Source organism: Brassica napus, chromosome C4 (genome assembly GCF_020379485.1).
Source record: "Brassica napus cultivar Da-Ae chromosome C4, Da-Ae, whole genome shotgun sequence".
Lineage (NCBI taxonomy): Eukaryota > Viridiplantae > Streptophyta > Magnoliopsida > Brassicales > Brassicaceae > Brassica > Brassica napus.
In genome coordinates this window covers 44,201,385-44,229,185 of record NC_063447.1, presented here as the reverse complement: position 1 = coordinate 44,229,185, position 27,801 = coordinate 44,201,385, and the positions used below count along the sequence as shown (strand labels likewise).

The following is a 27,801-nucleotide window of genomic DNA, read 5'->3' as shown; positions in this document are numbered from 1 at the left end:
CATTAAAAATTTGTGACCAATTACAAAATAATATGTTTTTTTATTGGTTAGACTACTTTTATTTAATGTTACTTTTATATAACCATGATATAAAAAATTGTAATTTCTTAATAATGTTTAGCTTGTTTTCATAATAAATACTGACTCATTTATTTTCTTTGTTGCAGGCCATGGTATTATTTGTGGACACCTCTTTTGAAAAAGAGACAGAGATTGATGATGATTAAGATTACAATCCTACATAGATAGGTAATAGAAAAATCAAATATTAAAATGTTTCTCTTAAGAAGACTATAATCCGACTACTTTTCTTTCTGTAGAACTTATGTGACTTGCTAATTTGCCGATGTGGGTGCCAGCGATATATCCACCCGACCAAGCATTCTGCATATAAAAAAAATACTTGCATGAATTACTATGACATGTTAACATTTTGATTGCGTCTGAGTAGTCCTAGTTGCATGTTAACCTGAAAATTGAAACCTCCTGTAACTCCATCTACATTTAGTACCTGCAGACACGTAATGTAAGAAAGGAAGGATATGATATGCTACGATGGTCATGTCATGTGTATAGTATGTGAAAGACTAAATAAACATTGTAGCAAATAACGCAACGTTTACCTCTCCTGCAAAGAAAAGATTAGGAACCAATCTGCTCTCCATTGTCTTCAAAGAAATCTTGAAACAGCAAGGGACATTGTAAAGTTCAGGTTCAGTAAAAACGGCAACGAAAAATACAAAGGAATAGTTTAAGTTATTAAAAAGCAAACCTCGGATAAAGGAACTCCTCCTGCTGTCACAAACTCATCCTTGTATTGACCCTTTTATAGCAACATAACAAAACACAGCGTCATCACCACCATCTTGAGTAATATAATGATACTAAATTTCATATTTGATGGTATACCTTTCCAGTGACTTGAAATGTACAATGCTTAAGAAGATCAGAGATGGAGCTCAAGGAGTTATTTGACAGGGAAGCCCACAAAGTGTCTTTTGAAGAACCCTGGTAGATCAAGAAGATTGGTCAAGGACATTTTCATAAGATCAACAGGTTTTACGATAGGTTAAAGCTACGAAAGAAGGTTTGGTAAGAACCTCGCGGTCTAGAGTGTATCTCCAGAATCTATTGACAAGACCGAATTGAGGAGGAAAAGTATTGGATACCTTATTCTTCTGCATCAAACAATGATCAAAACTTTTAAAATAAAAGACCAAGAGAAAAAGGAAAGAGAGTAAAATTGTGAAATGTTGTAACTGGGAACTGCAGCTTGTGTTGTTTGAGTAGAGATTTAGCAGTTTCAATGTTAATATCGGGTATGAAGTCAACAATTAGAAGCCCTGCAACCAAACCAATTCAACCTTTAAGATATATTTAACTACAGAGTGAACAGAGAACAAAATTTCTCTCGTTGAAGAAGGAAGATCCGAACCTTTGTACTCTGAAGTGAAGAGATGGCGTGCACCCCATGCAGAGAGACGGAGAATAACCGGTCCACTAAGTCCCCAATGTGTCACAAGCATTGGACCAACCTTGATACAAAACAAGTAAATTTGAAGAACCTATCCTCATGATAAAGAATGCTAAACAAATAAAGGAATAGAAAGAGAAATAGAGATGCACACCTGCACGAGCTTTGACATATCCGGGCATGGGTGCTCTAGTTTCAGTTTGGCTTGGACTTTGGAGAAACTAATCTGAGCAAGAGAAAGAAACAATCTCAAATACGAAGCTCGTGATACATTTTAAAAAGTATAGAAACAGAGGAAAATTACTCCTGCTAACTCAGCAAGCAACGGATCATTGATCTTAAAAGTGAATAAACTCGGTACTGGATCGACAATGGAATGACCAAACTGAGTGGCTAAGGAGTGACCCTGTAATATAATTAAACAAGTCTTGTGAAAATGGCTTTAAGGAAAAAGAATTCATGTTACTTCAAAGAAACCTGTGGGCTACTTCCAGTAGCAATAAGAAGATACGAAGCTTGGATAGATTCAGAAACGTCAGCAGTTCGCTTCCCAACTTTAACAAGGAACTTCCCATCGGGTTGAGTAGAAGCACTTAACACAGACTTTCCTCTCTCAAGCCTAACTGGTTCATGAAATTTGAATGGACAAAGAGAACGCAGGAATAAAGAAGAAGAATGGATATTTTGAAGAGAGATGTTTGTATGATACCTCCTCTAATAGTAGCTTCGTGTAAGAGACAATCAACTACGGAAGATGAGTTATCGCTCACAGGGAATACTCTTCCATCGTCTTCAGTCTGTTGGATACTAGAGTTAGGTCGAAAATGCGGAATAAGAAAAAAAATCTCTTAAGATTCACAACCTTTAGTGGCACTCCACGCTCAGAAAACCATGACATGGTATCAGCAGGTCCATGTGTGTAAAAGAAAGAACCTTTAAGCTCTTTATTACCACGTGGATAATTCTCCGCTAACCTCTACATACAAATGTAGTTAACATAAGTTCAAATCAAACAAAAAACAGATATGCTTCGCACATGATTAAAGACAACACTCACAATAGTGTCTATGAAACCCTCTGGGAATCTCTCTACTTACAAATTTAATAGTAAGTTAACCGAAACACAAATCAAGCTAAACGGATATGCACCAAAAGCTAACTGTTTGAGGCTTTCTCTGTGAAGTGTGAACAATACAGACAATAGTATCGGTGCAATGCTCTCTGCCAATCATTCTATACAAATCGTAAGCAAAACCGTTGAGCACAATATGCTTCCCCACATGATCAAAAGAGAAAGCATCATGATTCTGAAGTTTTCAATCATAAAGTTTGAAACTTTCTGTGTGAAACAACACTCACAATCGTATCTGTGCAATGCCCATTTGTCACATTGCATCGACCACCACCAGAAATCTTCACCTACAGATTGCAAATGACAAAAGAATGAACCAAACAAAAATTTATCCATTTGAGTTTAGTTAATAGAAGAAACAAGAAGAAGCTAAAACCTTGGAAAGAAACCTCCCTTTCTCGATAACCAAAACTCTCAGTTCAGGTGAGAGAGTCTTAGCCCTAATAGCTCCATAAACTCCAGCTGCTCCACCACCAACAACTACCAAAACCTCATCTTTCTTTTCGCCTAAACTGTTTATGGCAGTGGCAGTGAAAAGATTCCTCCTCCTCGTGGTGGTTGTTCTACATAACAAAGCTTTTACATGAACCCATAAAGGATTTGCTAATTTCAACTTCATTACCAACTCCACTTTGATTGTTATCTGTCGATTCGAGCGATGAGTAAAACTACCCGGTAAAACCCCCTTCAATTGCAACAATGACGATGAAGATTTCAGAACGACAGCGTTTTCAAAAGATAGAAGTATTTTCAACCTCGGATTGGTCCCCGCTTCTGTTTCTACGACCTCGGATTCCAACCGTAGACCGAAAATTTTCAGTCCAAGTCCTTTGTACAAAAACTCTGAAATTCAAACATATCAAAGTTAACAAAATGTGTAAACTGTAATATAACACCTTTTTTCAGATAAACATGTCGTACGGGTGGTCTGTACATGGTTAAGCCATTGATAATGCAGTTGCTGATACTGGAGTCTGTTAAGTGTTAACCAAATATGACGAGTGGCGCTAGAAAAACAAAGCGGAACTAACAGGATCGAAGTGCATCAGATTTCGCCATAAGAAGTTGAGATTTTTGGTTCCCAGCTTCCACTAGAATTGTCTGGCTAACGTTTCCTCCCCTCGCCTATTTCACCTATATATATGGTCTTTTACATATTATTACGATATATATCAGCTCCGTAGCTGTGATACATATTCAAACCATTCTGTAACATTAACATGTTTCAAATTCTTTTTGTTATGGTTATTATGCGTCTCGACTATGGGTTCTCCTCTTTAATTCCTTTAGTTTTTTTTTTTTGGACAAGTAATGAACTACTTCCTTTAGTATTTAAAAATTAAAATGCTGATTGTGTTTAATTAGATAAAATGTAATTTGGCGTCACAGAAACTTATATTTGACATGGTGATATGTGACCCGTATAGATCTTCAGATAAAACAGATGGCGTCACCGAAACTTTTATCTGAATTCTCCCAAATCCTGAGCAATAAGCCCCCCTTATTCTTTATTGTTATGTTTTCTAGTATTCAACACTTTTTTTGTAACAACCAATTTTCAATATAACTAATTTCGATTAATGAAAAATAGGTTTTCGGAATATATTTATTTTTTATATAGTTACAATTACTAATTAAAAGGAAATTTAATTTGTGATATGCTGGAATAAACAACTGGATACCTTTTTGCTGTTACATAAAAATCTGGAAAACTAAATTTTATATTATCAAATAAGATCAGAATCTATGAACGAAAAAACAAGATCTTACATGAAGATTTTGTAACAAACCTCAATCACGTTTAAGTATCTTATACTTCCATTTTTCTTGTTCTAGTCGCACAGAAGAAAATGGATTTTTTTATGCTCTTAACATATCTTTTTTCTCTCTTCCACAATAATCAAACAGGTCCTTCTCATTCTTCTCCTGATGTTAACAGTAAAATTTTCAATGTTTTTAATTATGGAGCAATAGGAAATGGATATGCCGACGATACTAAGGTTAGTCTTCTTTTTTTTGGTAAATTATATCATATATATTGAAAATATACAAGCTAGATTGATATATACATACTTTTCTTTGTAATAATGCTTTTTCAGGCATTCATGGATGCATGGGAAGACACATGCAATTACATTGGATCTAAATCAACCATGGAGATTCCTCAAGGAAGAACATTTCTTCTTCAGCCAATCGGGTTTCATGGTCCTTGTAAATCCAAGAAAATCGTTTTTTCGGTATGTAATACTTATATGTGTGTGTATGTGTTAATGTGTATGTGTGTTTAAGATCTATAAAACCTAGTTTACATCAACAACATACAAAATCAATGAAAACATTTAACGGGTATATTTATTACAGGCATGTTTAACTTTAATTGTGAGGAAAATGTTTCAAAATGATGTCGGCGTTCGTACTCTAGTCTATTCTAAACTTTCTCTTCTATGGCCCTGATTCATAGCGAGGAAGAGATATTATGTCTCCAGTTGTGCACCAGGGTTGATTAAATATTTAATAGGCTTACGAATAGGCTCATGAAAATTTACTTAACCATAGTTTTTTTTAGAACGGAAATTCACTTAGCCATAGTTTGCTAATATTTTTTCCGATATATATATAACACATACAGTAACTTAGTGAAATTTGTGATGTTTAAACCATATTGATTTATTTTTAATTAAAATTAAAAAATCATTTTTCATAACCATAGAGTTCTAAGTTTGAACGACATAGTATATTATTTTCATCGTAGCTACATTTTTTAATTGTAGATCAGTGGAAACCTAACTGCTCCTTATGCTCCATATCAATGGAAATGCAATGAAGATTACTGTCATCAGTGGATCGAATTTGCACATATTAATGGACTTTATATCGATGGTCCTGGTACGATTGATGGCCAAGGACCCAAATGGTGGTCGCTAAATTGCAAAAAGTATGAACAAGTAAGTTCATTTAAATTTTATAGCTTTTCTATTGATTTTAGCTAATAACTTTATTTTATCTTCATTTAAACTCATTTTATATTGTTTTAATTTATAGGCATGCCACAGAAGACCACGGGTATGGAATTATGTTTCAATAAAATCTGCAAACTCAAATATACGTTTGTTGCAAACTATTTTATATGATTTGTTTCTCTTAGGGTATGGTTATATCACATTCGAGTAATGTGCATATAAGTAACATTGTGGTTAAAGACAGTCCAAATTTTCAAATGTCATTGGAAGATTCTAAATGGATTTTCGTTAAGCAACTCACCATAACCGCCGATGGTGATAGCCCTAATACTGATGGCATTCACATTCAACGTTGTCGGAATGTCTTCGTACACAATAGTAACATTCATACAGGTGATTCATTGTTGATCTTTGTAGACATCTTATTTATCAAATAACTAGATTCTAATCCGCACGGATGTGCAGGTAACATTTCCATTATAGATATAAAATTTTATATTATTTTGTATATAATAATTTATGATAATATATCACTGTCATTTTAAAAATAACTTAATAGATGATATATAGTTCTAAATATTAAAATTTAACATATGTTAAAACTTTTATTTTTTGTAAAAATTATTACTTAATTTATGAATATTAATCATTTTAAAAGGTGAATGATATTTTAGTCACTTTAAACGGTGAATGATATTTTATTTATTTATCTTAATGAAAGTATTTTTCAAAATATACTGGCTTACCAATTCAACATAATTTTAATATGTTTGCACAAAAAACATAATTTTAATATGTAATTCATTAATTACTTCTATTTTAATATAATGTAGAATATACTTATAAAATTTATAAAATTAGCATATAATTTCATTATTTTGTTTATAATAAAAATTTAATTAAAATTAATTTATAATAATATTATACTACTATTTTCGAAATTAATCAGTGCATTAATTAAAAGAAAATTTAAAATTTTAAAAAGATTTTGTTAGATTTTTTCTCAACAGATTTTGTTATTCCTAAAACAAAATTTAAATTTATAGTTAAAATGGATTTGTTATTATTATCCTTATAATTATTTAGAAATGTTATACATTAAATAAACTGATGTAAACAATAAAAAAATTATTTGAATATATGACCTAGACTTCTAGTATGATTATTTTGTAGTAGATAAAAATGGTACTTCTCTTTTAATGGAGAAGATGATCTCTAACTTTAATAACTTAGTTACATGTTATATTTGGTATTTTTTAGGTGATGATTGTATATCTATTGGTGATGGTTCAAAGTACGTTAATATATCAGGAATCTCGTGTGGTCCGGGTCATGGGATAAGGTATATTTTCTTCTGTATAACCTTACATGTATCAATTATAACCTTTAATTATTGTAAAATTAATCCAAAGATTATAACTAATTATAACAAATTTTATATTGCTCAAACAAGCATCGGAAGCTTAGGTCGAAATGGTTCTAAAGAAACAGTGGAAAACGTCATCGTTCGAGACTGTATCTTCAGGAAAACAGATAATGGAGTTAGAATCAAGACATGGCAGGTAAAATCAAAGATTGAAACTATATCAGTTGCAATATTTTATCCGACTATTTTATTTTGTGACCATATTATCATCCAAATTTTTTAATTATTTAGGGAGGAAGAGGACTAGTTCGAAACATTTTATTTGAACGTATAAAGCTACATGGTGTAACCCGACCTATCATCATCGATCAGTTTTACTGTCCTCACTCACAATGCAATAACCATGTAAGTAGATTATTTTCTTCTGTTATATAAATGAATTTTCTTTATATATTAGTTTATTGCATTTAGATATATTATATTTTTATGTTTTCCATTTTTGTTTGTTCTCTACTCTGGGATATGATGAGACTACACATATGTTAATGATTCATTGTTGTTTGGAGATTATATACAAAATTAATAAAATTGTATGGTAATTAATTCATATTCACAGACCGATGCTGTGGAGATCAAGAATATAATGTACAAGCACATACATGGAACAGCAGTGAAGAAACCGTTTGTGGAACTACTATGCAGCAAATCAGTTCCATGCAGAGATATATACATGAACGATATAGACATTCTTGACCAAGACGAAGGAAAAGGAAAGAAATATCACAAACGATCGTCACATCCTCCTGCTGAATGCATCAATGTTAGAGGAGAGTCTAATGGTGCGATAAAGCCTAAGCTAGCTTGTTTAGATTCCGAAAGACATTGATTTGTCTAGCACACTTCTTTTTAGTTTATTTTATGCTTTTGATGAATTAGTTAGGAAGAGAACCACCAGTATTCGTATTTTTTTTCTTATTTTGATATGCTTAAGAAATAATTAAAAAGTTATTTTGAGTTACCTTGATCAGTACCCTTGATCCTATGATTAATACTCATCTCAAAATCTAAATCAACAAGTAGTTATGTTAACATTAGGTTTGAGATCTCAAGATCTTTAAACGGTGTCCAAGCACAAACGGCGACCAACTTTTACCTAGCATTCGAAGCTAACTCGCTAAAGTACCCCTGATTAACAACTTAACAAGATCGATCAACCAACAGCTGATCCTGACCGTGTCGAAGCTCATTAAAGTTCATGTTTGATCTCGACACTGATGATGTGCTTCTCGTGTATGTTAAAACCGGCTTAGGGGCTCCAGCATGTTCTTCCTCAGATTATAGAATGGATACCTAGGAAGAAGAAACTTGTGGGGAAGTAGAAAGAAGGTAAGAAAAGGATGAAGAGAGTTAGTTGTGTTCATATACCACATGAGGCTTTTCAACAAATACTCAGTCTCTTAGAAGACAAAAGACTTGATGAACAAGTTGGTGTAGTAGTTTTATGCAATATATAGAAAGTAAAGAAACATCTCTTTCAGAACATAATCACATGTTGATTTGATTAACATATATAAACAGAATTTTCAAATTAATAACACAATCTGACTGGTTACGATTCGAGAAACAAAAGGAATGAATAAAAAAAAGAATATACGGGAATAAAATAGCAGAAATAAATAGGAATGGTTGTTCATTATCAAATTTAACAAGGAATAATTTTGTTCTTTAACTCTCTAAAAAAAGGAACGAACACTACAAGAAAACAGGGGGATTCTGATGGCCGAAATCGTCGGTAATTCGTCGGAATCGGTCTATTCCGACGAATTTCCGACGAACCCGTCCGTCGGTATCGTTTCGTCGGAAAAAAAAAATTCGTCGGAATTTCGTCAGAAATTCCGACGACTTTCTGACGAATACCAAGAAACGTCATTCTGACGAACTTCCGACGATATTACGATGCGGCTACACGAGACCAGAGTTCATCGGAAAACTACAATTCCGACGAACGTGGTTCCTCGGTTTATTCCGACGAACTGTAGGCGTCGGAATTTACCGACGGACATCGGTCGTCGTAATATACCGACGAACCACGTTCGTCGGTATATTCCGACGGAAATGAGTTTGTCGGTAAATTCCGACGGATATATGTCCGTCGGTATATTCCGACGACCGTTGTCCGTCGGTATATACCCTTTTTTTTTTACAAATTAATTTTGCATTTTTATATATTTTTGATATTAATAAATTTAAAAAATTGGAAATTTAAAACTAATAATATTATAAAATTTAAATTCATAAAAACCGAAATAGGAAAAAAACATTCATAAAGTTTAAAATTCATACAAACCGAAATAGAAAAAAAAAACATTCCGAAAGTTTTATAAAGCCGAAATAAACTAAGAAGAACTCGAAGACATCAAACGATCTAGCTTCTGCATAATCTCGGTGTTGAACTTCTTCTGGGATGCCAACTCAGCAAGGATAGTGGCATTCTCCGAACGGATAGTGGCATTCTCCGAAAGGATAGTGGTGTTCTGCTCCTCCAATGCCCCAATCCGTTCATCTTTGTCATGTAGCTCCTCGAGAATCATGGGATCGGCATACGGAGCTTGCGAAGAAGATGCCGGATACGAAGAAGCACGACGGGCCAACCCAACTAAACGGCCTCCTTTCCTTTTAGGAACCGCCTACAAAAATATTTAAAGTAAGTAAATATGGACAAGTAAGTAATCGACATTATAAAAAAAATATATTAATAAAAAAAATTACCTTTTCAACCATCTCATTTATTTGCAATAGAGACAGGTTGGTTGAAGCTCCCGTGGAGTCGCCGTCATCAGAGAGAGGCTGAGATTGAGAAACTATCTCAGCTTCCACCAAATCAACTACACCTCTGATCACGGGGTCCTGAATTTGACCCGTCGTCTTGTTAGTGTGAGCCACCTTAATGAGTTGGAGACGATCAACGGGATTACCGTCATTTGCTTCGATCTAAAAAAACCGCCATTATTAGCCAAAAAATATATAAAATATTTATTTAAAAAATATAAAGATAAATAATAATAAAAAACTTACAAGTTCATCCTCCTTAGTAGACATGGAGCAAGCGCCGAGGTTGTGCACATACATACCTTTCCCGCCACGATCGCTCTTCCGGTTCCTGGAGTTCCTAGAAGACGTCTCTGCAGTGTCTTCCCTCTCCCAATGAGCTATCAACTGCTCCCACACCCCCCCGTTGATGAACCGTGGCTTCTTGTTCTTCTGCCAAACTGTCTTCCACGCGTTTATCTGCTTTGTGTAAGAGTCCATGGCCTTTTCGTTGAATTTCTTACGGACTGTTTCCGTAAGATCGGAGTGCCAGTTGAACTCTTGCTACAAAACAAACACAATTTAATAAGTAAATATATGTAAAAAAATGTAAAAACTTAAAAAAATGAAGGGTTACTATACCGCAAACTGACGAAACCACAACTCTCGTTCGTCGGAAGGGATCACACTCCACTTTGGATATCCAAAACGGAGCATGGAGTACATCATCTGGTTGATGCTCCGGCTAATGCCATTTTTCGACTTGGTGAACCTTTAAAAAAAAATACAAGTTAGCAAGTTAATTAAAGCAAAAAATATAACGGTACAAATAAAAAAAAATACTAACCAAGTGCTATGGCCTCGTCGTGGGTTGAGTTGGAGAAACGGGAGATGCTCTCGACCTGGTTGTTGAACCAATAGATGAACCGGCATGACCCCCGGATCCTGTTGAGCAGCAGCGTGAGGGGCAGCGTGAGGGGCAGAGGGAGCTGGAGCGGGAATATATGCGGGAACCGAGTCATGAGACGATACCGATGCACGGGAACCGCTCACCGAACTACGTCGAAGACGGGCTGCGGGGCGGGCTTCATCCTCGGCCCTAAAAAAAAAAATTAACCCATCAAACATATTTTCATTTATATATTTACAAAAGGTTTTATAAACGTTTTAAAAAAAACTATTAAACCTTTTATATATATATATATATATATGTATACAAAATTATAAAAAATTTATAAATATAGAAAAATGTTGTTAAAAATTTATAAATGAAGAAAAATGTTGTTAAATATTTATATTTTAAAAAAAAAATGTTGTTAAATATTTATTAGTGGAAACTTAAAAAAAATATAAAAAATTTTAAAATTTTAAAATTTTTACTATACATGATTTACATATATATATATGTATACAAAATTATAAAAAATTTATAAATATAGAAAAATGTTGTTAAAATTTATAAATGAAGAAAAATGGTGTTAAATATTTATATTTTTTTCAAAAAAACGTTTTTAAAAATCAAAAAACGTTTTTAAAAATCAAAAAACGTTTTTAAAAATCAAAAAACGTTTTTAAAAAAAAAAAAAAAACGTTTTAAAAAATCAAAAAACGTTTTTAAAAATCAAAAAATGTTCCAAAAAAAACTAAAACAACAATCCTAACTTATATATCCTAAACTATCCATTCAATCCTAAAATGTTCAATCAAACAACCTAAAATCCGAGATCAACTTCCAAAACCCTAAACAATTGAAAAAAAAAAGGTTTGGGATGATTCTTACATGATTTGGGGTTTGGGGAAGAGATAGGAGGGTGAGGAGAGGATTCGCCGGTGAAGAGAGGCCGGAATCGCCGGAGAGTCGCCGAAATCGCCGAAATCGCCGGAGAGTTTTGAGAGAGAGAGAGGCCGCGGAGATAACGAAGAAGAAAGGAGAAGGATTTTTATTTCCGTGGATTCCGACGGACACGGGTTCGTCGGTATTCCGTCGGTATATTTAAAATATACCAAATGCCGATTCGCGAAAATTTTCAAGCGGTTTGGTTCTCCCGGGCTAATTGAAATTCCGACGGAACGTGTCCGTCAGTATTTTCCGACGGACACATTCCGTCGGTATTTTCCGACGGAATTCCGACGACTTAGTGTTTAGGGTGTTCTTTTCAAGTTTCTAAATGCAAAATCCAAACCTTTGATAATATATATAGTATTTGCATAAAGATTTAACAATAAAAATGTTTTATAACACGATTTTACACAACAATATTTTTTGTAGTGTAAGCTTATATAAATATGATTGTATAAGTACATAATGTTAAGATGAGATGTTATGAAAACAATGATATGCATACATAAATATTTTAATGAGTTGTTATATTTGAACGGTTGCGATCTAATACTATACTAAACACTTATTATGTGTTATTTTCATAGTTTTGGCATCTAAATTTATAGATTTTTATGATTGAAACTTTATAGAAAAACATGTCGTCGGTATTTTCCGACGAAATACCGACGACCTTTCCAATTTTCAATGAAACCCGTTGTCGTCGCTATGTCGTCGGTATATTGCGAGGGATTTCCGACGGACCATTAAAAAAAAAAAAAAAAAAAAAAAAATCAGAATCTTCTGAATCTTCATCAAACTCCCCAACCTCGGCTTCCGGCTCTGAATGTACGACAGCATCATGTCCAAACACAGTCAAATTCTCAACGAGTTGAACATTTTCCAAATCTTCAACTGCCTGGGCGTTGCTGGTAGACTCTGGTTGCAATGGTTCATCATCATCAGAAGTTCCATCCACTCGTCCTCTTGGGTTGATTTGCGTTACAGTAACCCATGGATCGTCTCTGTACGTCACCCGAGGGTAACTGATGTAGCACACCTATACATATCAATTATACAAAGTATTAGTTCAATATATAACATTAATTAATTATATTGGTAAAAAATTATGAATATATTGACATACCTGATCAGCTTGCGAACCAAGAATGAAGGGATCATAATATTGAAGTTTCCGCCGCGAATGAACTGATGTAACACCAAACGCATCAATCTTCACTCCTCTATCTGGGGTGGTGTCATACCAATCACAATAGAATACTACACAACGCAATCCAACCATTCCAGGAAATTGGATTTCCAATATTTCTTTTATGTTGCCGTAGTAGACATCGTCACCAGAAGAAGATGAAACACCAGCATCATATGTTGTCTTAGAATGACCTTTCCTTGTGAATGCATATCCTCGCGTACAAAATTTAGGATATGATTTGACCACATAGTTTGGTCCCTGCACAAATTCGCGTACCCAATCATCGAACACAAGACCTCTGGCCAAACCATCATTCACCTATAAAAAAAAACATATATGATTGCAAAATTAATTAGTTTATATATATTAAATTTAAACTAATCATTTGCATAGGGTAATAGGATATATGACTCACATAACTACGAAGCCACGCAGCAAATCCGTTATCTCTAAGTTGTCGAAGCTCATCTTCTGTTGCATGCCTGTGAGTCATACGCAACTCCGCCATATATACACTATATACAAAAATATTATCAATATGAAATAAATTTATTGAATATTAATCTAACAATAAATGAATAAATATTTTTACCTCTCATATTGTAGAACATCTTCACAGTTGGTGAGCAAATATGTTTGCAAATGAGCGTTCTCAGTGTCCGTAAGTCTCCGCTTCGTGAATTTTCCACTAAGTCGTCCTATTTCCTTGAACATGCTTGGGACAGTAACATGATATGTTGCTCTCTCCCCTCTATCATCATGCCGAGCAGGTCTTCGGTGTTTTGTTTGCACTTCTGGTGGAAAATAATTTTCAGCAAAGATTGCAGTTTCTTCATTGATCACCTGTGCCACTATAGATCCTTCCACCCTGCTTTGATTTTTGACCATCTTCTTCAGATGATGCATATAACGCTCAAAAATATACATCCATCTGTACTGCACAGGACCACCAAGTTCCAATTCTCTTGCGAGATGAATAGCAAGATGTTCCATTACATCAAAGAATGATGGAGGAAATATCTTCTCAAGGTTGCACATGCTGACTGGTGCGTTTGTCTTCAAATTATTAATACCCTCTTCAGTCAATACTCTGCTGCATAAGTCACGGAAAAAAACACTAATCCCTGCAATTGCTTCATGAACATTACGTGGCAATAATGCTGAAAAGGCAAACGGAAGGAGGCGCTGCATAATTACATGACAATCATGACTCTTCAAGCCAGTAAACTTTCCTTCGCTTCTATCAACGCAGTTCCCCAAATTTGATGCATATCCGTCAGGAAATTTCACTTTCTCTGTAATCCAATCAAAGAACTCTTCTTTTCTAGCACCATCTAGCCGATAAATGGGAAAAGGGGCCGTACCGTTCTCATCAACGTGAAGTTCAGAACGATCACAAATATCGACTAAATCCAACCTTGACTTCAAATTATCCTTCGTTTTACCTTGGATGTTAAGGACTGTGTTCATCAGATTATCGAAGAAGTTCTTCTCAATATGCATGACATCTAAATTATGCCGCAATAGATGACTCTCCCAATATGGTAGATCCCAGAAAATACTCTTTTTGTGCCAGTTATGTAGCTCTCCAACCGCATTGACTCGAATGTTTTCATGTCCACCTACATCTGGCGTCCTTTCTGCATCAAAATACCTAAACTGCTTCAACAAATCTTTCCCACTAACTTCCTCAGGTGGACCATCAAACACCTGCTTGTTCTTCGTAAACGAAGTCTTACTCCTGCGGTATGGATGATCAGGTGGTAGAAATCGTCTGTGACAGTCAAACCAACACGTTTTCCTTCCGTTCTTTAGTTGGAAAGCATCTGTGTCATCTTGACAATATGGACATGATAGCTTCCCATGTGTTGTCCATCCAGATAACATACCATATGCTGGAAAGTCACTTATTGTCCACATAAGTACTGCCCGCATCTGAAAGTTTTCTTTGCGCGAAACATCGTATGTCTCAAAACCATGCGCCCATAGTTGTTGCAACTCATATATTAGTGGTTGAAGAAACACATCTAGTGATCTTTTAGGATGATCTGGCCCGGGGACTAGAATTGAGAGAAACAAAAACTCTCGTCGCATGCACAAGCTCGGCCGTAAGTTGTACGGTGTCACAATAACTGGCCATAGAGAATACTGCCTTCCATGCTTTCCAAATGGGCTGAAACCATCAGTAGATAATCCAAGATAAACATTTCTTCTCTCTTCCGCAAATTCTGGATATGTTGACTGGAAATGTTTCCAAGCCTTTGCATCTGAAGGATGTCTAATCTCACCATTTGTGGAATGCTCTGCATGCCATCTCATTGCTTTTGCTGTGCGCTCACACTGATACAACCTCTTCAATCTTTCCGTCAAAGGCAAATACCACATTCTTTTGAATGGGATCGGAACTCTTCCCCTCGTCTCCTGATAACGAGGTTTCCCACAAAATTTGCATACATTCCGTGTCTCATCCGCTCTCCAGTAGATCATGCAGTTGTCAATACATACATCTATCACTTCATACGGTAGTTGAAGACCTGCAACAAGTTTCTGAACCTCGTAGTATGAACCCGGTGCAAGGTTATCCTCAGGTAGAATACCTTTGACAAAATCAGTAATCGCATCCATACATTCTTCAGCCAAATTATAGTCTGTCTTAATACCCATTAATCTAGTTGCAGATGATAAGACTGAATGACCATCTCTACAATTTTGATACAAAGGTTGTTTTCCTGCATCCAACATGTCAAAAAATCTCCTAGACTCGGGGTTTGGTTCTTCCCCTCTATAATGATCATGTACCATCTGCTCAGTACCTACACCATAATCTATATCCGTTCTAGATTCTTCTAACCTAATATCAGGCTGAGGTTCACTAACAGGCTGAGGTTCGCTAGTACTACCATATTCATAACCAGTTTCCCCATGAAGGTACCAAACTTTATAATTACGTGAAAACCCTTTCATATACAAATGAGTCCAAACATCAAATTCTTTTATAACCTTATTATTATTGCAAGAAGAGCAGGGACATCTTAACATACCACTTTTTGCATCCGGTTGCTGTTGAACAAGCCTCATGAATTCTCCAATCCCTTGAACGTATTCTTCCGTAAGCAAATTGGTGTTCGGATCCAAATGAGGTTTATCCATCCACGAACGATAATAAACTTCTGAAGACATGATTTTCACGGAATTGTTATGACTAAAGAGAATGAAGAGAGAATGAAGTGTGAATGAGTTGAATGAGGAGGGGTTGTATTTATAGGAAATTGCTTACGGACCTCCGACGACTTTCCGACGAAATTCCGACGGATGTAAAGAAGTCCGTCGGAATTCCGTCGGAATTGTCCAATCCCAAACGGCTATACAACGGTCATATGTATTTGTCGGCAACGGTCACATGGTTCGTCGAAATTCCGTCGGAAAATACCGATGGAATTCCGACGACTTTGCTGTTAATCGGAATGTCGTCGGAAATTCGTCGGAATGTACCGACGAACTTCTGACGACTACAACGGTTACATTTTTTATCGGAATGTCGTCGAAAAGTCGTCGGAAAATTCCGACGACCCATGTTTCGTCGGAATTCCGTCGGGAATTCCGTCGGAAATGGCCGACGGAATTCCGACGACTTAATTTTTTTGGATTTGGTCGGATATTTGTCAGTATTCCGTCACAAATTTCCGACGACCTTGGTGTCCGTCGGAACCTCCGTCGGAATTCGGTGTGTTTTCTTGTAGTGGAAAGAGAATGAGAAGAAATTATTATTTGTTGTGAATGGTAATTTCACTGGTCACCATTCATAGAAGTAAAGAGGATAATACTATTCTTATTACATAGAACAAGATGTTACAAATCATATACTGTTTCTAAAAAAAATCATAAATATTATTGCAAAAAGAGAAACTTTGATCAGTGCGAGAGGCTCTCTACTTTTGACGAAGTCTAAAGCCTTTGATCTTGAATTTTCTTGGCTGATCAGATACGTAGGTTTTGAAAGAGATTCTCAACTTTGAGGGAAGCTTTCTTGGCTTTGAGTCTAGACTTCAACGCTTTGAGTTGAGCATCGAACCTCTCTATACTCTCCGACAAGGCTTTGACCATCATCTTCTTCTTCATCAGAGGGCCTCTCGAGAATTCATCATGCGAGAACTCCAACTCCCCAGGGCCCTTGGCGACACTTCTAAAGCCATGAGAGCGAAGCTTTGCGATAAACTCCGTCACGTTTTTGCCCAAAACAGAGGATGATTTGAGAAGAATGTCGCTGCGGAGCTTTTTCATGTCCCAGACGATGAAACTGTTAGTATTGCTTTTGCTCCACGAGATGATCTGATCCCACGAACAATCGTCCACAATCTGATATAACTGGACGTAGAATGAAGAAGAAGATCCCGTTGAGAGTTTGCGACTCATGTTCCTTGATCCAAAACCCTATATTTGATTAGTAGAAAGGAAATTTTCACGAGGGATCGAATGAGATTAGCCCTAAAGCTTTAATCATCTTTATATAGAGATTCTCTCGTCATATCATCAATTTCCTTTCTTTTTTTTCTCTTTTTCGAATTTCCTTTTTCTTTGTATGCATTTGGACGGTCATCTATAAAATATGAACGGTCAGTAATGTGCTCTCTGTCCCAAAACGAGCCAATCAGTGTGCCCCACGTGACCAAATCCTCTTTGCTTGAGGATTCGATGACTAAACGCAGCGTTTTAATTGGTTGTGTTAACAAATCCTCCAAAGACTTGATTTTCTAATTCATGTGCTCACTACCATTCTTTTTACTCGATTCCTCAGCTCCTCTCTTTTGTATTTGCTTCTTTTGTCAAATAACTTCTCCAGTTCTATCAGAAGAAGTAGTAAGTCAAGTCTGTTGAAGCTGAAATTCTTACTTTCTTAACATAACCTTTTCTGTAAATCATTAATAACCTTAGTGGGATGGGGCTAATGGTACTTCCGAGGATGATGATGATGTCACTACAAGAAAACAGCTGTATTCTGACGGACATTCCGACGGAAAATGAAATCCTCGGAATATCCCGAGGAATTTCCGAGGAAGCACAAAATTGGGTTTCGTCGGAATTTCCTCGGAATATACCGACGGAATTCCGAGGAAATATCAATCCGTCGGAATATTCCGAGGAAATTCCGAGGAAAAATGTGTTCCACGGAAAAAACCGATGAATTCTGAGGAAATATTATAGCCGTTGGAGAGCCGTTGGGGGATTTTACAAAATTCCGAGGAAATTCCGACGAACTAGCCTTTTCCGTCGGAATTTCCTCGGTCTGTCGGCAGAATTTAAACTATAAATACAAGCACTCCTCTTCCTCTTCATTCACTTCATATCTTCATCCTCCCTCTTACTCTATTTACACACGAATTTGATTCATAAAAAATATGTCTTCTTCAAATTATTTTCGTTCTTGGATCGATCGACCTCATTTGGATCCGAACACGAGATTGCTTACGGAAGAATACCAACGAGGTATAACCGAATTCATGGGGTTAGTTCACCGACAACCGGAAGCAAAAACAGGTATGTTAAGATGTCCTTGCTCTAATTGTAAAAATAGAAAGGTTATTAAAGAGTGGGATGTTTGGACTCATCTATATTTGAGTAGGTTTACACGAAGTTACAAAATTTGGTATCATCATGGGGAAACTGATTATGAACATGGTAGTACTAGCGAACCTCAGTCAGCGGTTAGATTAGAAGAACCAATTAGAACGGATGTAGATTATGGTGTAGGTACTGAGCAGATGGTAAATGATCATTTTAGAGGGGAAGATTTACCCAATGCAGAAGCTAGGAGATTTTATGATATGTTGGATGCTGGAAAGTAACCATTGTACGAAGGTTGCAGAGATGGTCATTCAGCTATATCATCTGCTACAAGATTGATGGGCATTAAAACAAATTATAATTTGGCTGAAGACTGTGTGGATGCGATTGCTGAATTTGTAAAAGGTATTCTACCCGAGGATAATGTAGCTCCTGGTTCATACTACGAGGTTCAGAAACTCGTAGCTGGTCTTGGTTTATCGTATCAGGTAATAGATGTATGCAGCGACAACTGTATGATTTATTGGAGGGCGGATGAACAGCGGGTTACATGCAAATTTTGTGGAAAGCCTCGTTATAAAGATACGAGTGGAAGAGTTCCAGTGCCATATAAAAGGATGTGGTATTTACCTTTGACAGAAAGGTTGCAGAGGTTGTATCTGTCTGAACGCACAGCGCAACCAATGAGATGTCATGCGGAGCACTCAACAGATGGTGAGATCAGACATCCTTCAGATGCAAAAGCGTTGAAGCATTTCCAATCAAAGTATCCCGACTTTGCGTATGAGAGAAGAAATGTCTACCTTGGATTATGTACTGATGGTTTCAGTCCTTTTGGCAAGAGTGGAAGACAGTATTCCCTATGGCCCGTCATTCTTACACCATACAACCTACCCCCAAACTTGTGCTTGCGACGAGAGTTTTTGTTTCTCTCGATTCTCGTTCCCGGACCAGAGCATCCTAAGAGATCACTTGATGTGTTTCTTCAGCCACTAATATATGAGTTGCAACAACTATGGGCTCAAGGTGCTGAAACATACGATGTTTCGTGTAAAGAAAACTTTCAAATGCGGGCAGTACTAATGTGGACAATAAGTGATTTTCCATCATATGGTATGTTGTCTGGATGGACAACGCATGGAAGGCTATCATGTCCATATTATCAAGATAACACTGATGCTTTCCAACTAAAACACGGAAGGAAAACGTGTTGGTTTGACTGTCACAGGAGATTCCTACCACCTGATCATCCATATCGTAGGAGTAGGAATTTGTTTACGAAGAACAAGAGGGTGTTTGACAGTCCACCTCCGAAAATTTGTGGGAAAGATTTGAAGATACAACTAAGAGATTTTGGTGCATAAAGGACGCCAGACGTCGGTGGACATGAGCGTTTTCCGGTAGATGCTGTTGGAGAACTACATAACTGGCACAAAAAAAGTATTTTATGGGATCTGCCATACTGGGAGGATCATCTGCTAAGACATAATTTAGATGTCATGCATATTGAGAATAACTTTTTTGACAATCTCATGAACACGATCCTTAATGTTCAAGGTAAAACAAAGGATAATTTGAAGTCAAGACTGGATTTAGTCGATATATGTGCTCGTTCAGAACTTCATGTTGATGAGAATGGTAGGGCTCCTTTTCCCATATACCGACTTGATGCAGAGGGAAAAGATGCGTTCTTTGATTGGATTTCAAACGATGTGGAATTTCCAGACGGTTACGTATCAAATTTGCGTAACTGTATCGACAGAAAGGAAGGAAAGTTTACTGGCTTGAAAAGCCACGATTGCCATTTAATGATGCAGCGCCTCCTTCCGTTCGCCTTCAAGGAACTATTAGCACGAAATGTTCATGAAGCAATTGCAGGGATAAGTGGTTTCTTCCGCGATTTATGCACGAGATCAGTGACTCTTGAAGGTATTGAAAATTTGAAGACTAACATAGCCGTGATTCAGTGCAACCTTGAGAAGATATTTCGTCTCTCATTTTTTTATGTTATGGAGCATCTTGTTATTCACCTGGCAAGAGAATTGGAACTTGGTGGTCTTGTGCAGTATAGATGGATGTATCTGTATGAGCGGTATATGTTCCATTTGAAGAAGATGGTGAAAAATTTAAGTAGGGTGGAAGGTTCTATAGTCGCACAGATGATCAATGAAGAAACTTCAAACTTTGCCGAGTACTACTTTCCAGCAGAAGTTCAGACCAAAAACAGAAGACCTGCTCGGCATGATGATAGAGGCGAACGGGCAACATATCATGTTACGGTTCCAGACATTTTCACAGACGTTGGACGACTTAGCGGAAAAGCAAAGGACCGTCGACTTACTGAGCAGGAGCGCAGTCATTTGCAAACATATTTGCTCACCAACTGCGAAGACGTTCTTCAATATGAGAGGTAAATAAATGAGCTTACAAATTTTTATTTTAACAAGTTGAAATTTAAATCTTAATTAATTACATTATTGTCATCATATACAGGATTTTCATGGCAGAAAAGCGGTTCGAGTATAGATACGCCACAGAGGACGAACTAGAAGAAATGAAGCAGAGTGAATTTACTAGATGGATGTTTACTTATGTGAGTGCTTTAAACAAATTAAAATATATTTTATCACTACATTTATACTAATTCACATTTATTGATATAACATATATATATGTGTTATTAATAGGTGTCTGCTGGTTTGGCCAGAGGTGAAACATTTGACGATTGGATATGTGAGATGGTCGTTGGACCAAACTTTATTGTGAAGTCATATCCGAGATTTTGTACTCGAGGATATGCATTCACAACTCAGAAGAGGAGACGTTCGAATACGACTTATGATGCTGGCGTTTGTTCTGCATCAGGAGATGATGTATACCACGGACACATACATGAGATTTTGGAAATCAAGTATTTGGGCATGGTTGGATTGCGCTGTACTGTTTTCTATTGTGATTGGCACGACAACACTCCAGATCGAGGTGTGAAAACAGATGCATTTGGTGTCACATCAGTAAATTCGAGGCGAAAACTGCAATATTATGATCCTTTCATTCTTGCTTCTCAGGCCGATCAGGTAATTAAATGTTAATTATTCGATCGATGCGTTTATAAAAAGGCTCCCGAGATTTTGTTCGATCGATCGATGGAATAATCTAATCGATCGATCACATTGTTACGCTTTGGTCCATCTTAGTGATCGATCGATGCGTTTTTGGATATATATACATCGATTGATCCGTTTATAAAAAAACGTACGAGATTTTCCGAGGACATTCCGAGACAGACTTGAGATTCTCGATCGATCGATGGGATAATCTAATCGATCGATCACATTGTTACGCTTTGGTCCATCTTAGTGATCGATCGATGCGTTTTTGGATATATAAACATTGATCGATCCGTTTATAAAAAACGTACGAGATTTTCCGAGGACATTCCGAGGAAGGCTTGAGATTCTCGATCGATCGATGGGATAATCTAATCGATCGATCACATTGTTACGCTTTGGTCATCTTAGTGATCGATCGATGCGTTTTTGGATATATATACATCGATCGATCCGTTTATAAAAAAAAATTGCCGTATTGAAACCCCAAACACTAGTTCCTCGGAATTTCCTCGGAATATTGCGACGGAATTCCGAGGAAGAAGAGGGTTTCCTCGGAATTCCCCCGGAATAATCCGAGGAAATTCCGAGGAAATAGGGTTTTTAAACCGAAAACAAAGTTTTGCGGTTTGAATAACGCCTATATAACCCTTATTAAGTGTCTTACGTTCATTATGAAGTCAAAAATTTGTTCCTTACCGTATAATTAACACTTTTCCGATTGTATGAACGAAATCCCACAACATAAGAGAAACACTTATACCTTTTAATGAACGGTAAAGGGAATACTTTCAATTAGTTTTGAAATTTGTTATTTCATGGTTTATGCTCATCTATACAAAGAATCCTCAATGGTATGCATTACAATTGTATAAGAAATGAAATACGGCAAAAAAAATTGATGTTTTGAAACCCCAAACACTAGTTTCTCGGTATTTCCTCGGAATATTTTCATTTTACAGGGCAAATATTTCGCGAAAATTAAAATTAGAATTCCGACGGAATTCCGACGGATAATGTCCGTCGGACCCTAGGTTTTATAACCACGAGCCCCTTCTTCTTCCCCATTTCTCTCTTCTTCCTCTGCGCGACTCCTCTCTTCTCTCCGGCGATTTCCCCCTGAAATCCGACGATATCTCCGGCGATCTCCCCCTTCTCTTACACAAATCATGTAAGGACCCTATCCCACTCTCTTAGGTTCTATTTGTTAGGTTTTTGTGTAGTTTTGATAGATTTTTGTTAGGGTGATTGGTTAGGATTGTGATTTGGTTGTATAATAGGTTTAGAATTGTGATTTGGTTGAATAATTTGTTTTGTTGAAATGATTTAGAATTTTTTTATAATTTTTTTTATTTTTTTGTATTTATAAAATCGATTTTTGTATATAAAATCGATTTTTGTATTTTACAAAACAATTTTTCTATATAAATTCGATTTTTTGGATTTTACAAAATCTTTTTTGTATATAAATTCGATTTTTTGGATTTTACAAAACATTTTAAATATCTATAAAACTTTTTTTGTGATTAAAAACTATTATTTGGGATTTAAAAATATTTTTAATATATATATATTATTAAAACTATTTTTGTAATTATTAAACTATTTTTTATTTATTAAAACTATTTTTTGTTTATAAGAACTATTTTTATATATTTATTAAATATTTTTAATATATATAATTCTTTTTTGTGATTAAATTATTTGGGATTTTTAAAAACAAAAAAATAATTTATATATCTCTGTATTTATTAAATATATTTATTTAATTTACAGGTCTCATGATGATCAGACCCGGCCTCGACAGCGTCGTGCTCTTGGTGGTACGGCGAGGCAGTCTCGGGATTCCAGCCATTTTCAGGATTCCCCTTCGCCCCACAGCTCCAACCATACATCTCCCTCTGCTGCACCCGCTCCTGATCCTCTCGCTCTCGCTGCTGCATCCGCTCCTGTTCCTCCGGGTCCTCCGAGAGTGATGAGTGTTGAGGAGTTGGTTCAACAGCCCGGTCGTGACCATCTTCCGTATCTCACTCCGTATCCACATGGACGGAGTCAAACATGGTAATTAAACATTTTTTTCTTTAAATTTGGATTCATTATTAACCGTTTGTTCTTTTTATTAGGTTCAACCGATCCGGGAACGGGATCAGCGCATGGATCAACCGTATGATGTACTCGGCCCTCGACAGGGGACATCCGACTTTCACTCACTTCCCTACCGACAAGCAGGTTCTGTCGTTTCGTCAGTTTGCGGTAAGTATTCTAATTTTTTACTTATATTTTTAATCTTTAATATAAATTTTCTACTAATTGTGTTTTTTTTCAGCAAGAATTCAACTGGAATTCCGATGAGACGCTCTTTATCTATCACCACTTCGTCCATAAAGTTATGGACAACTATGGGAAGCAGATCCACGAGTGGAAGAAGAAGTGGGAAATCAATAAGGTTCGATTTAATTTATTAAACAATTTTTTTAATTTATTAAACTATTTTTTAATTTATTAAACTATTTTTTTTTTTATTATTAAAAGGTCCCAAAATCGATGAACGACACGGTCTGGAAGGAGTTGTGTGCGCATTGGGATAAGGAAGAGACGAAAGAAACTTCTTCCACCAACTCCACCAACCGCAGGAGCGACCGTAAAAGGAATGGCATCTACAAGCATAACTTGGGTGCTCAATCTATTGCCACTCTGGGAGATCGCATGGTAAGTTCAACCGCTTTTTCTTCAATTATTTGAGTTTCAGAATTTTAATTTATTGTGCATTTCTTCTAATTTCTAATGTTTCTTTAATTTATGTTTTTTTCAAGGCGGAAGAAAATGATGGCGAGCCGGTTGATGATCTCGCCCTAATGAGGAGGGCGTATACCAACAAGAAGACCGGCCAGATTGATGACGGTCTTTTCAGGGACGTGGTCGACCTGGTCCAAACTCAGGTGGTAGACGAAGTGTCTCAGCTTCAAACCGAGGATGACGCTTCGACGGCTTCGACCAACTTGTCCCGGTTTCGAATCAACGAAATCGTTGAATCCGTAAGTTCTTTTTTTTTTTTAAAGTTCAATTCATTTATTTCTTGGTTTAAATTTGTAAATTTGGCTATTTTCTATTCAGTCGGTTCCAAAGAAGAAGGGACATTTGGTCGGTTTAGGTCGTCGTACCCGGTCGGTTCCTCCTTCTTCTGCACCACCGCCCTTTGTTGACCCAGAAGTACTTACGGTTCAGTTGAAGGACAAGGATGATCGCATATCTTAGTTGGAGACCCAGATGGCGGCTCAACAGGCGGGCTATGAGGCACAGAGGAGGCTGAACCAGCAAATGATGGAGATGATGCAGAGGATGTACCCGAACGAGGTGTTCCCGGACGTGCCAGACCCGTAGTTTTTTTTTTTTCCAAAAACTCGGAATGTTTTATTTTTATTTGTGAAACTTTGAATATTAATTAATATGATTTCAATTTTAATTTTAATTTTATATTTTCGAATTTAAATTTCAAAAATTTTATTTTTTTAAAAAATTAATATTTTTTACATTCCGAGGAAATTAATTATATTTTTTATTTGATCGATCGATGCGTTTTTGTACATATATCCATCGATCGATCTATTTATAAAAAAACGTTCGGAATATACCGAGGGACACCTTTCCTCGGAATATTCCGAGGAAAATGTCCCTCGGAATATACCGAGGGACATGTCCCTCGGAATATTCCGATCGATCGATGTATATATGTCCAAAAACGCATCGGTCGATGAACTTCCGAGGAAATATCTCGACGAAGTTCTCCCTCGGTATATTCCGAGGATATTTCTGACAAACTAGTGATCCTCGGAATTTCCTCGGAAATTTGTTTCCTCGGAATTCCGTCGGAAAATTCCGAGGGATTTCCGAGGAAAAAAAAATTCCGAGGAATTATTTCCGAGGACTTGTTTCATCGGTATGTCGTCGGAATATCGATATTCCGACGATTTTTTCCCTCAGAATCCTTGCTGCTTTCTTGTAGTGTGTGAAATCAAAAACAAAGGATTTGTTCGGAAAAGGTATAGAAACGTGATTAACAATCTACAGCTGAAGTAAAGAAACATTTTTTTTTTCAAAACAAAACAACATAATATTGATTTGATAATATATATATAAACAGAATTTGCATATTGATCAAAACATAGATACAAGAGACACTATTCTTATTAGATATAACAAGAAGTTACAAAACAACGAAACATATACTGTTTTGAAGAAGTTAAGAGTGAGAGTGAAGTGTGTGTACTCTGAGTTTGCAGAGCAAGTAGTATGAAGAAGTGAAGAGTGGAATGTTTATTCTTCTTCGGACAGGACAACACCCAAGACATGTATTTACTTGTAACCACTTGTTTACATCGCTGTAACGTCAATTGCTCTTTTGAAAACTCAACTTTCTTAGCTCCCTTGGCAACAGCCTGATCGTTCTCCGGCATGGTTTCAACGATTACGAAACATGAGTACTCTTTGTTTCTAAGTTCGGTGTTTTGTTTTGATAGAGCGAGAGAGAAGTAAAACAAAACAGAAGCAAATGTTTTGAAATTAAATCTGTTGAGACAAAAGAAGGATCTGCTTTGACAATCAGCTGACAAATACATATAACACAATGTTTCTTAATAAAATGTTCCACTGAAATTCAGTGAGATTTTATTAAAGATATATGAATAGTGTACTGAACCGAACAAAACCTGTGTTTTGCAGTAACATTTATTTATATATGCGTATTCAAAACAAAAACATGCAGATGCATAAACAGCTGCACTTTCTTTCTATGATCAGCTAATTTATCAGGTAAATTGCTAGGAATCTCAGAGATTTCGTTAGGAAGGTTGGAGCTAGAGAGATGGTAGAGTAGATGCCTGAAGTAGTCTGTTCTCATCAACATAGCTTGAAGACATATCGGGATTAAAATCTTGAGGGAAGCTAGGGTTATCGACCATGAAACCACTATAAAGGTCCTGAAAATCAAAGCAGAAGTCATCTGAGAGACAAGGATCTAGAACGTTGCTGTTGGTAGTGTCACCCATACACATGTTTTGATCCAAGCCATAAAAGCTCATGAGGCATCAACTGATTCAACTCGTAGTTGCTCACAGATTCTTGTAACTCTAGTGGGATCACTGAGTAATCTTGTATGTTTGAGAGGCAAGGATCTTGAAAGTTGTTACCCATGCACATGCTCTGATCATAGCCACCAACATAAGGCATCAACTGATAATGTAATCCAGATTTTTGTACCGCTGACACGCAAAGATGTTGAAAGCTGTTGTTGTTGTTCAGATCATAAACACAAACCTCATGATTTTTCAACCTAGACTCTTGTGGTACGGTGTGAACTGGCTAGGGTTCAAAGATTCGTTATGTTTCTTTGCCGCAAGGAAACGGCGCCGTTCTTGCAACGTAGAGTAACTTAGTTCCAAGGAGTGAATCAGTTGGTTGATTTCGTCGGGAGAGTAGTGATCAGAGATTGGATACTTTAATTCTTCAACATTCTTCTTCGCCTTCTTCTTGAAATTGTTGGCCATCTTCTTCTTATCCTTATTCTTGTTGAGGAACTCGTAAAGATTGACGTTTTTCTTGCGCCTCTTGGCTTCGTCCAACTGGATGTAGCGGAGAGCCAAGTCTCTAACTATGTCTCTGTTCTCAGGCCATGTCCTCAGTTCTCCGTCAGGTCCGTAATGAATGACGCAGGCTTCGATATCAGAGAGAGTAGTAAGCTCTTGGGCTTTCTTGAATATCGTCAAGAGTCTGCTGTTCAAACTTGTTGGAGCAAGTGAATAAGTAGAAGATGAAGAAGAAGAAGAAGAGGACTCGGAACAAGAGGAAGGACGAGGTGATCGCATGGTGGCTTTTCTTGTTGATTTCTCGAAACACGCTCTGTTGGTGGTCGCACTCGCACACGAAGAAGAAAAAAGAAAACAAATGAAATTGCGTGAGAAACTTTGTGAATTGAATTGGTGTGCTATATGATATATTTATAGATTTTTCTTTGACTCTGCGGTGAGAAAAGGAAAGATTACTTCAGAAATTATTTAGCCGTTGAGGTTTGTGAGAAAAGGAAAGATTTACTTCAGATTTTTTTTTACCCTTCTTTCTCTCCTCGTTAAGGAACACGGTAATGTCATGTGCTTTAAGATTTTTGTTTGATTTGTTTTGGATAGATTTTCGTATGATATCGATTGAGCTGGCTAATCACGTACAAAGCTTGATATCAAACTTCCCATTTACAAACTCGTCGTTTGCCCCAAAATATAAATCTACCAATCAGTGCCGCACGTGCCCATGCTCTAAACGCACCGGTTTATCTCAAATTATAAAAGTTTATTTTAGGATTTTGCT

The 27,801-nt window shown here is 36.5% G+C and overlaps 3 protein-coding genes and 1 pseudogene across 4 annotated transcripts; 1 reads left to right on the top strand and 3 right to left on the bottom strand.

The window, feature by feature from the left end:
- Nucleotides 1–122: 122 nt before the first annotated feature.
- Nucleotides 123–3,896, bottom strand: LOC106347830 (uncharacterized protein YtfP-like). Of its 2 annotated transcripts, none has more exons than XM_048754804.1 (16): nt 3,541–3,896; nt 2,983–3,449; nt 2,834–2,893; nt 2,337–2,450; nt 2,184–2,271; nt 1,952–2,097; nt 1,779–1,880; nt 1,629–1,700; nt 1,436–1,535; nt 1,261–1,343; nt 1,101–1,178; nt 910–1,008; nt 773–823; nt 624–680; nt 470–511; nt 123–384 (listed from the first exon to the last, which is right to left on the bottom strand). In XM_048754804.1, the coding sequence occupies exons 2-16, from the start codon at nt 3,223–3,225 to the stop codon at nt 292–294; spliced, it is 1,428 nt and encodes a 475-aa protein (XP_048610761.1). In that variant the 5' UTR covers nt 3,226–3,449; nt 3,541–3,896; the 3' UTR covers nt 123–291. The 2 variants fall into 2 exon arrangements, with proteins under 2 accessions (XP_048610761.1, XP_048610762.1); XM_048754805.1 differs by having other exon boundaries at nt 3,528–3,648.
- A 460-nt stretch (nt 3,897–4,356) lies between these two features.
- On the top strand, nt 4,357–7,950 carry LOC106351839 (polygalacturonase QRT2-like). Its single transcript, XM_013791567.3, has 9 exons — nt 4,357–4,606; nt 4,706–4,843; nt 5,378–5,551; nt 5,649–5,669; nt 5,752–5,959; nt 6,827–6,908; nt 7,020–7,128; nt 7,224–7,337; nt 7,549–7,950. The coding sequence occupies exons 1-9, from the start codon at nt 4,457–4,459 to the stop codon at nt 7,816–7,818; spliced, it is 1,266 nt and encodes a 421-aa protein (XP_013647021.2). The 5' UTR covers nt 4,357–4,456; the 3' UTR covers nt 7,819–7,950.
- An 8,800-nt stretch (nt 7,951–16,750) lies between these two features.
- LOC106350379 (heat stress transcription factor A-4a) lies at nt 16,751–17,185 on the bottom strand. Its single transcript, XM_013790273.1, has one exon. It carries the CDS (start codon nt 17,183–17,185, stop codon nt 16,751–16,753), a length of 435 nt encoding a protein of 144 aa, XP_013645727.1.
- An 8,984-nt stretch (nt 17,186–26,169) lies between these two features.
- On the bottom strand, nt 26,170–27,328 carry LOC106350378 (annotated as a pseudogene).
- Nucleotides 27,329–27,801: the final 473 nt, after the last annotated feature.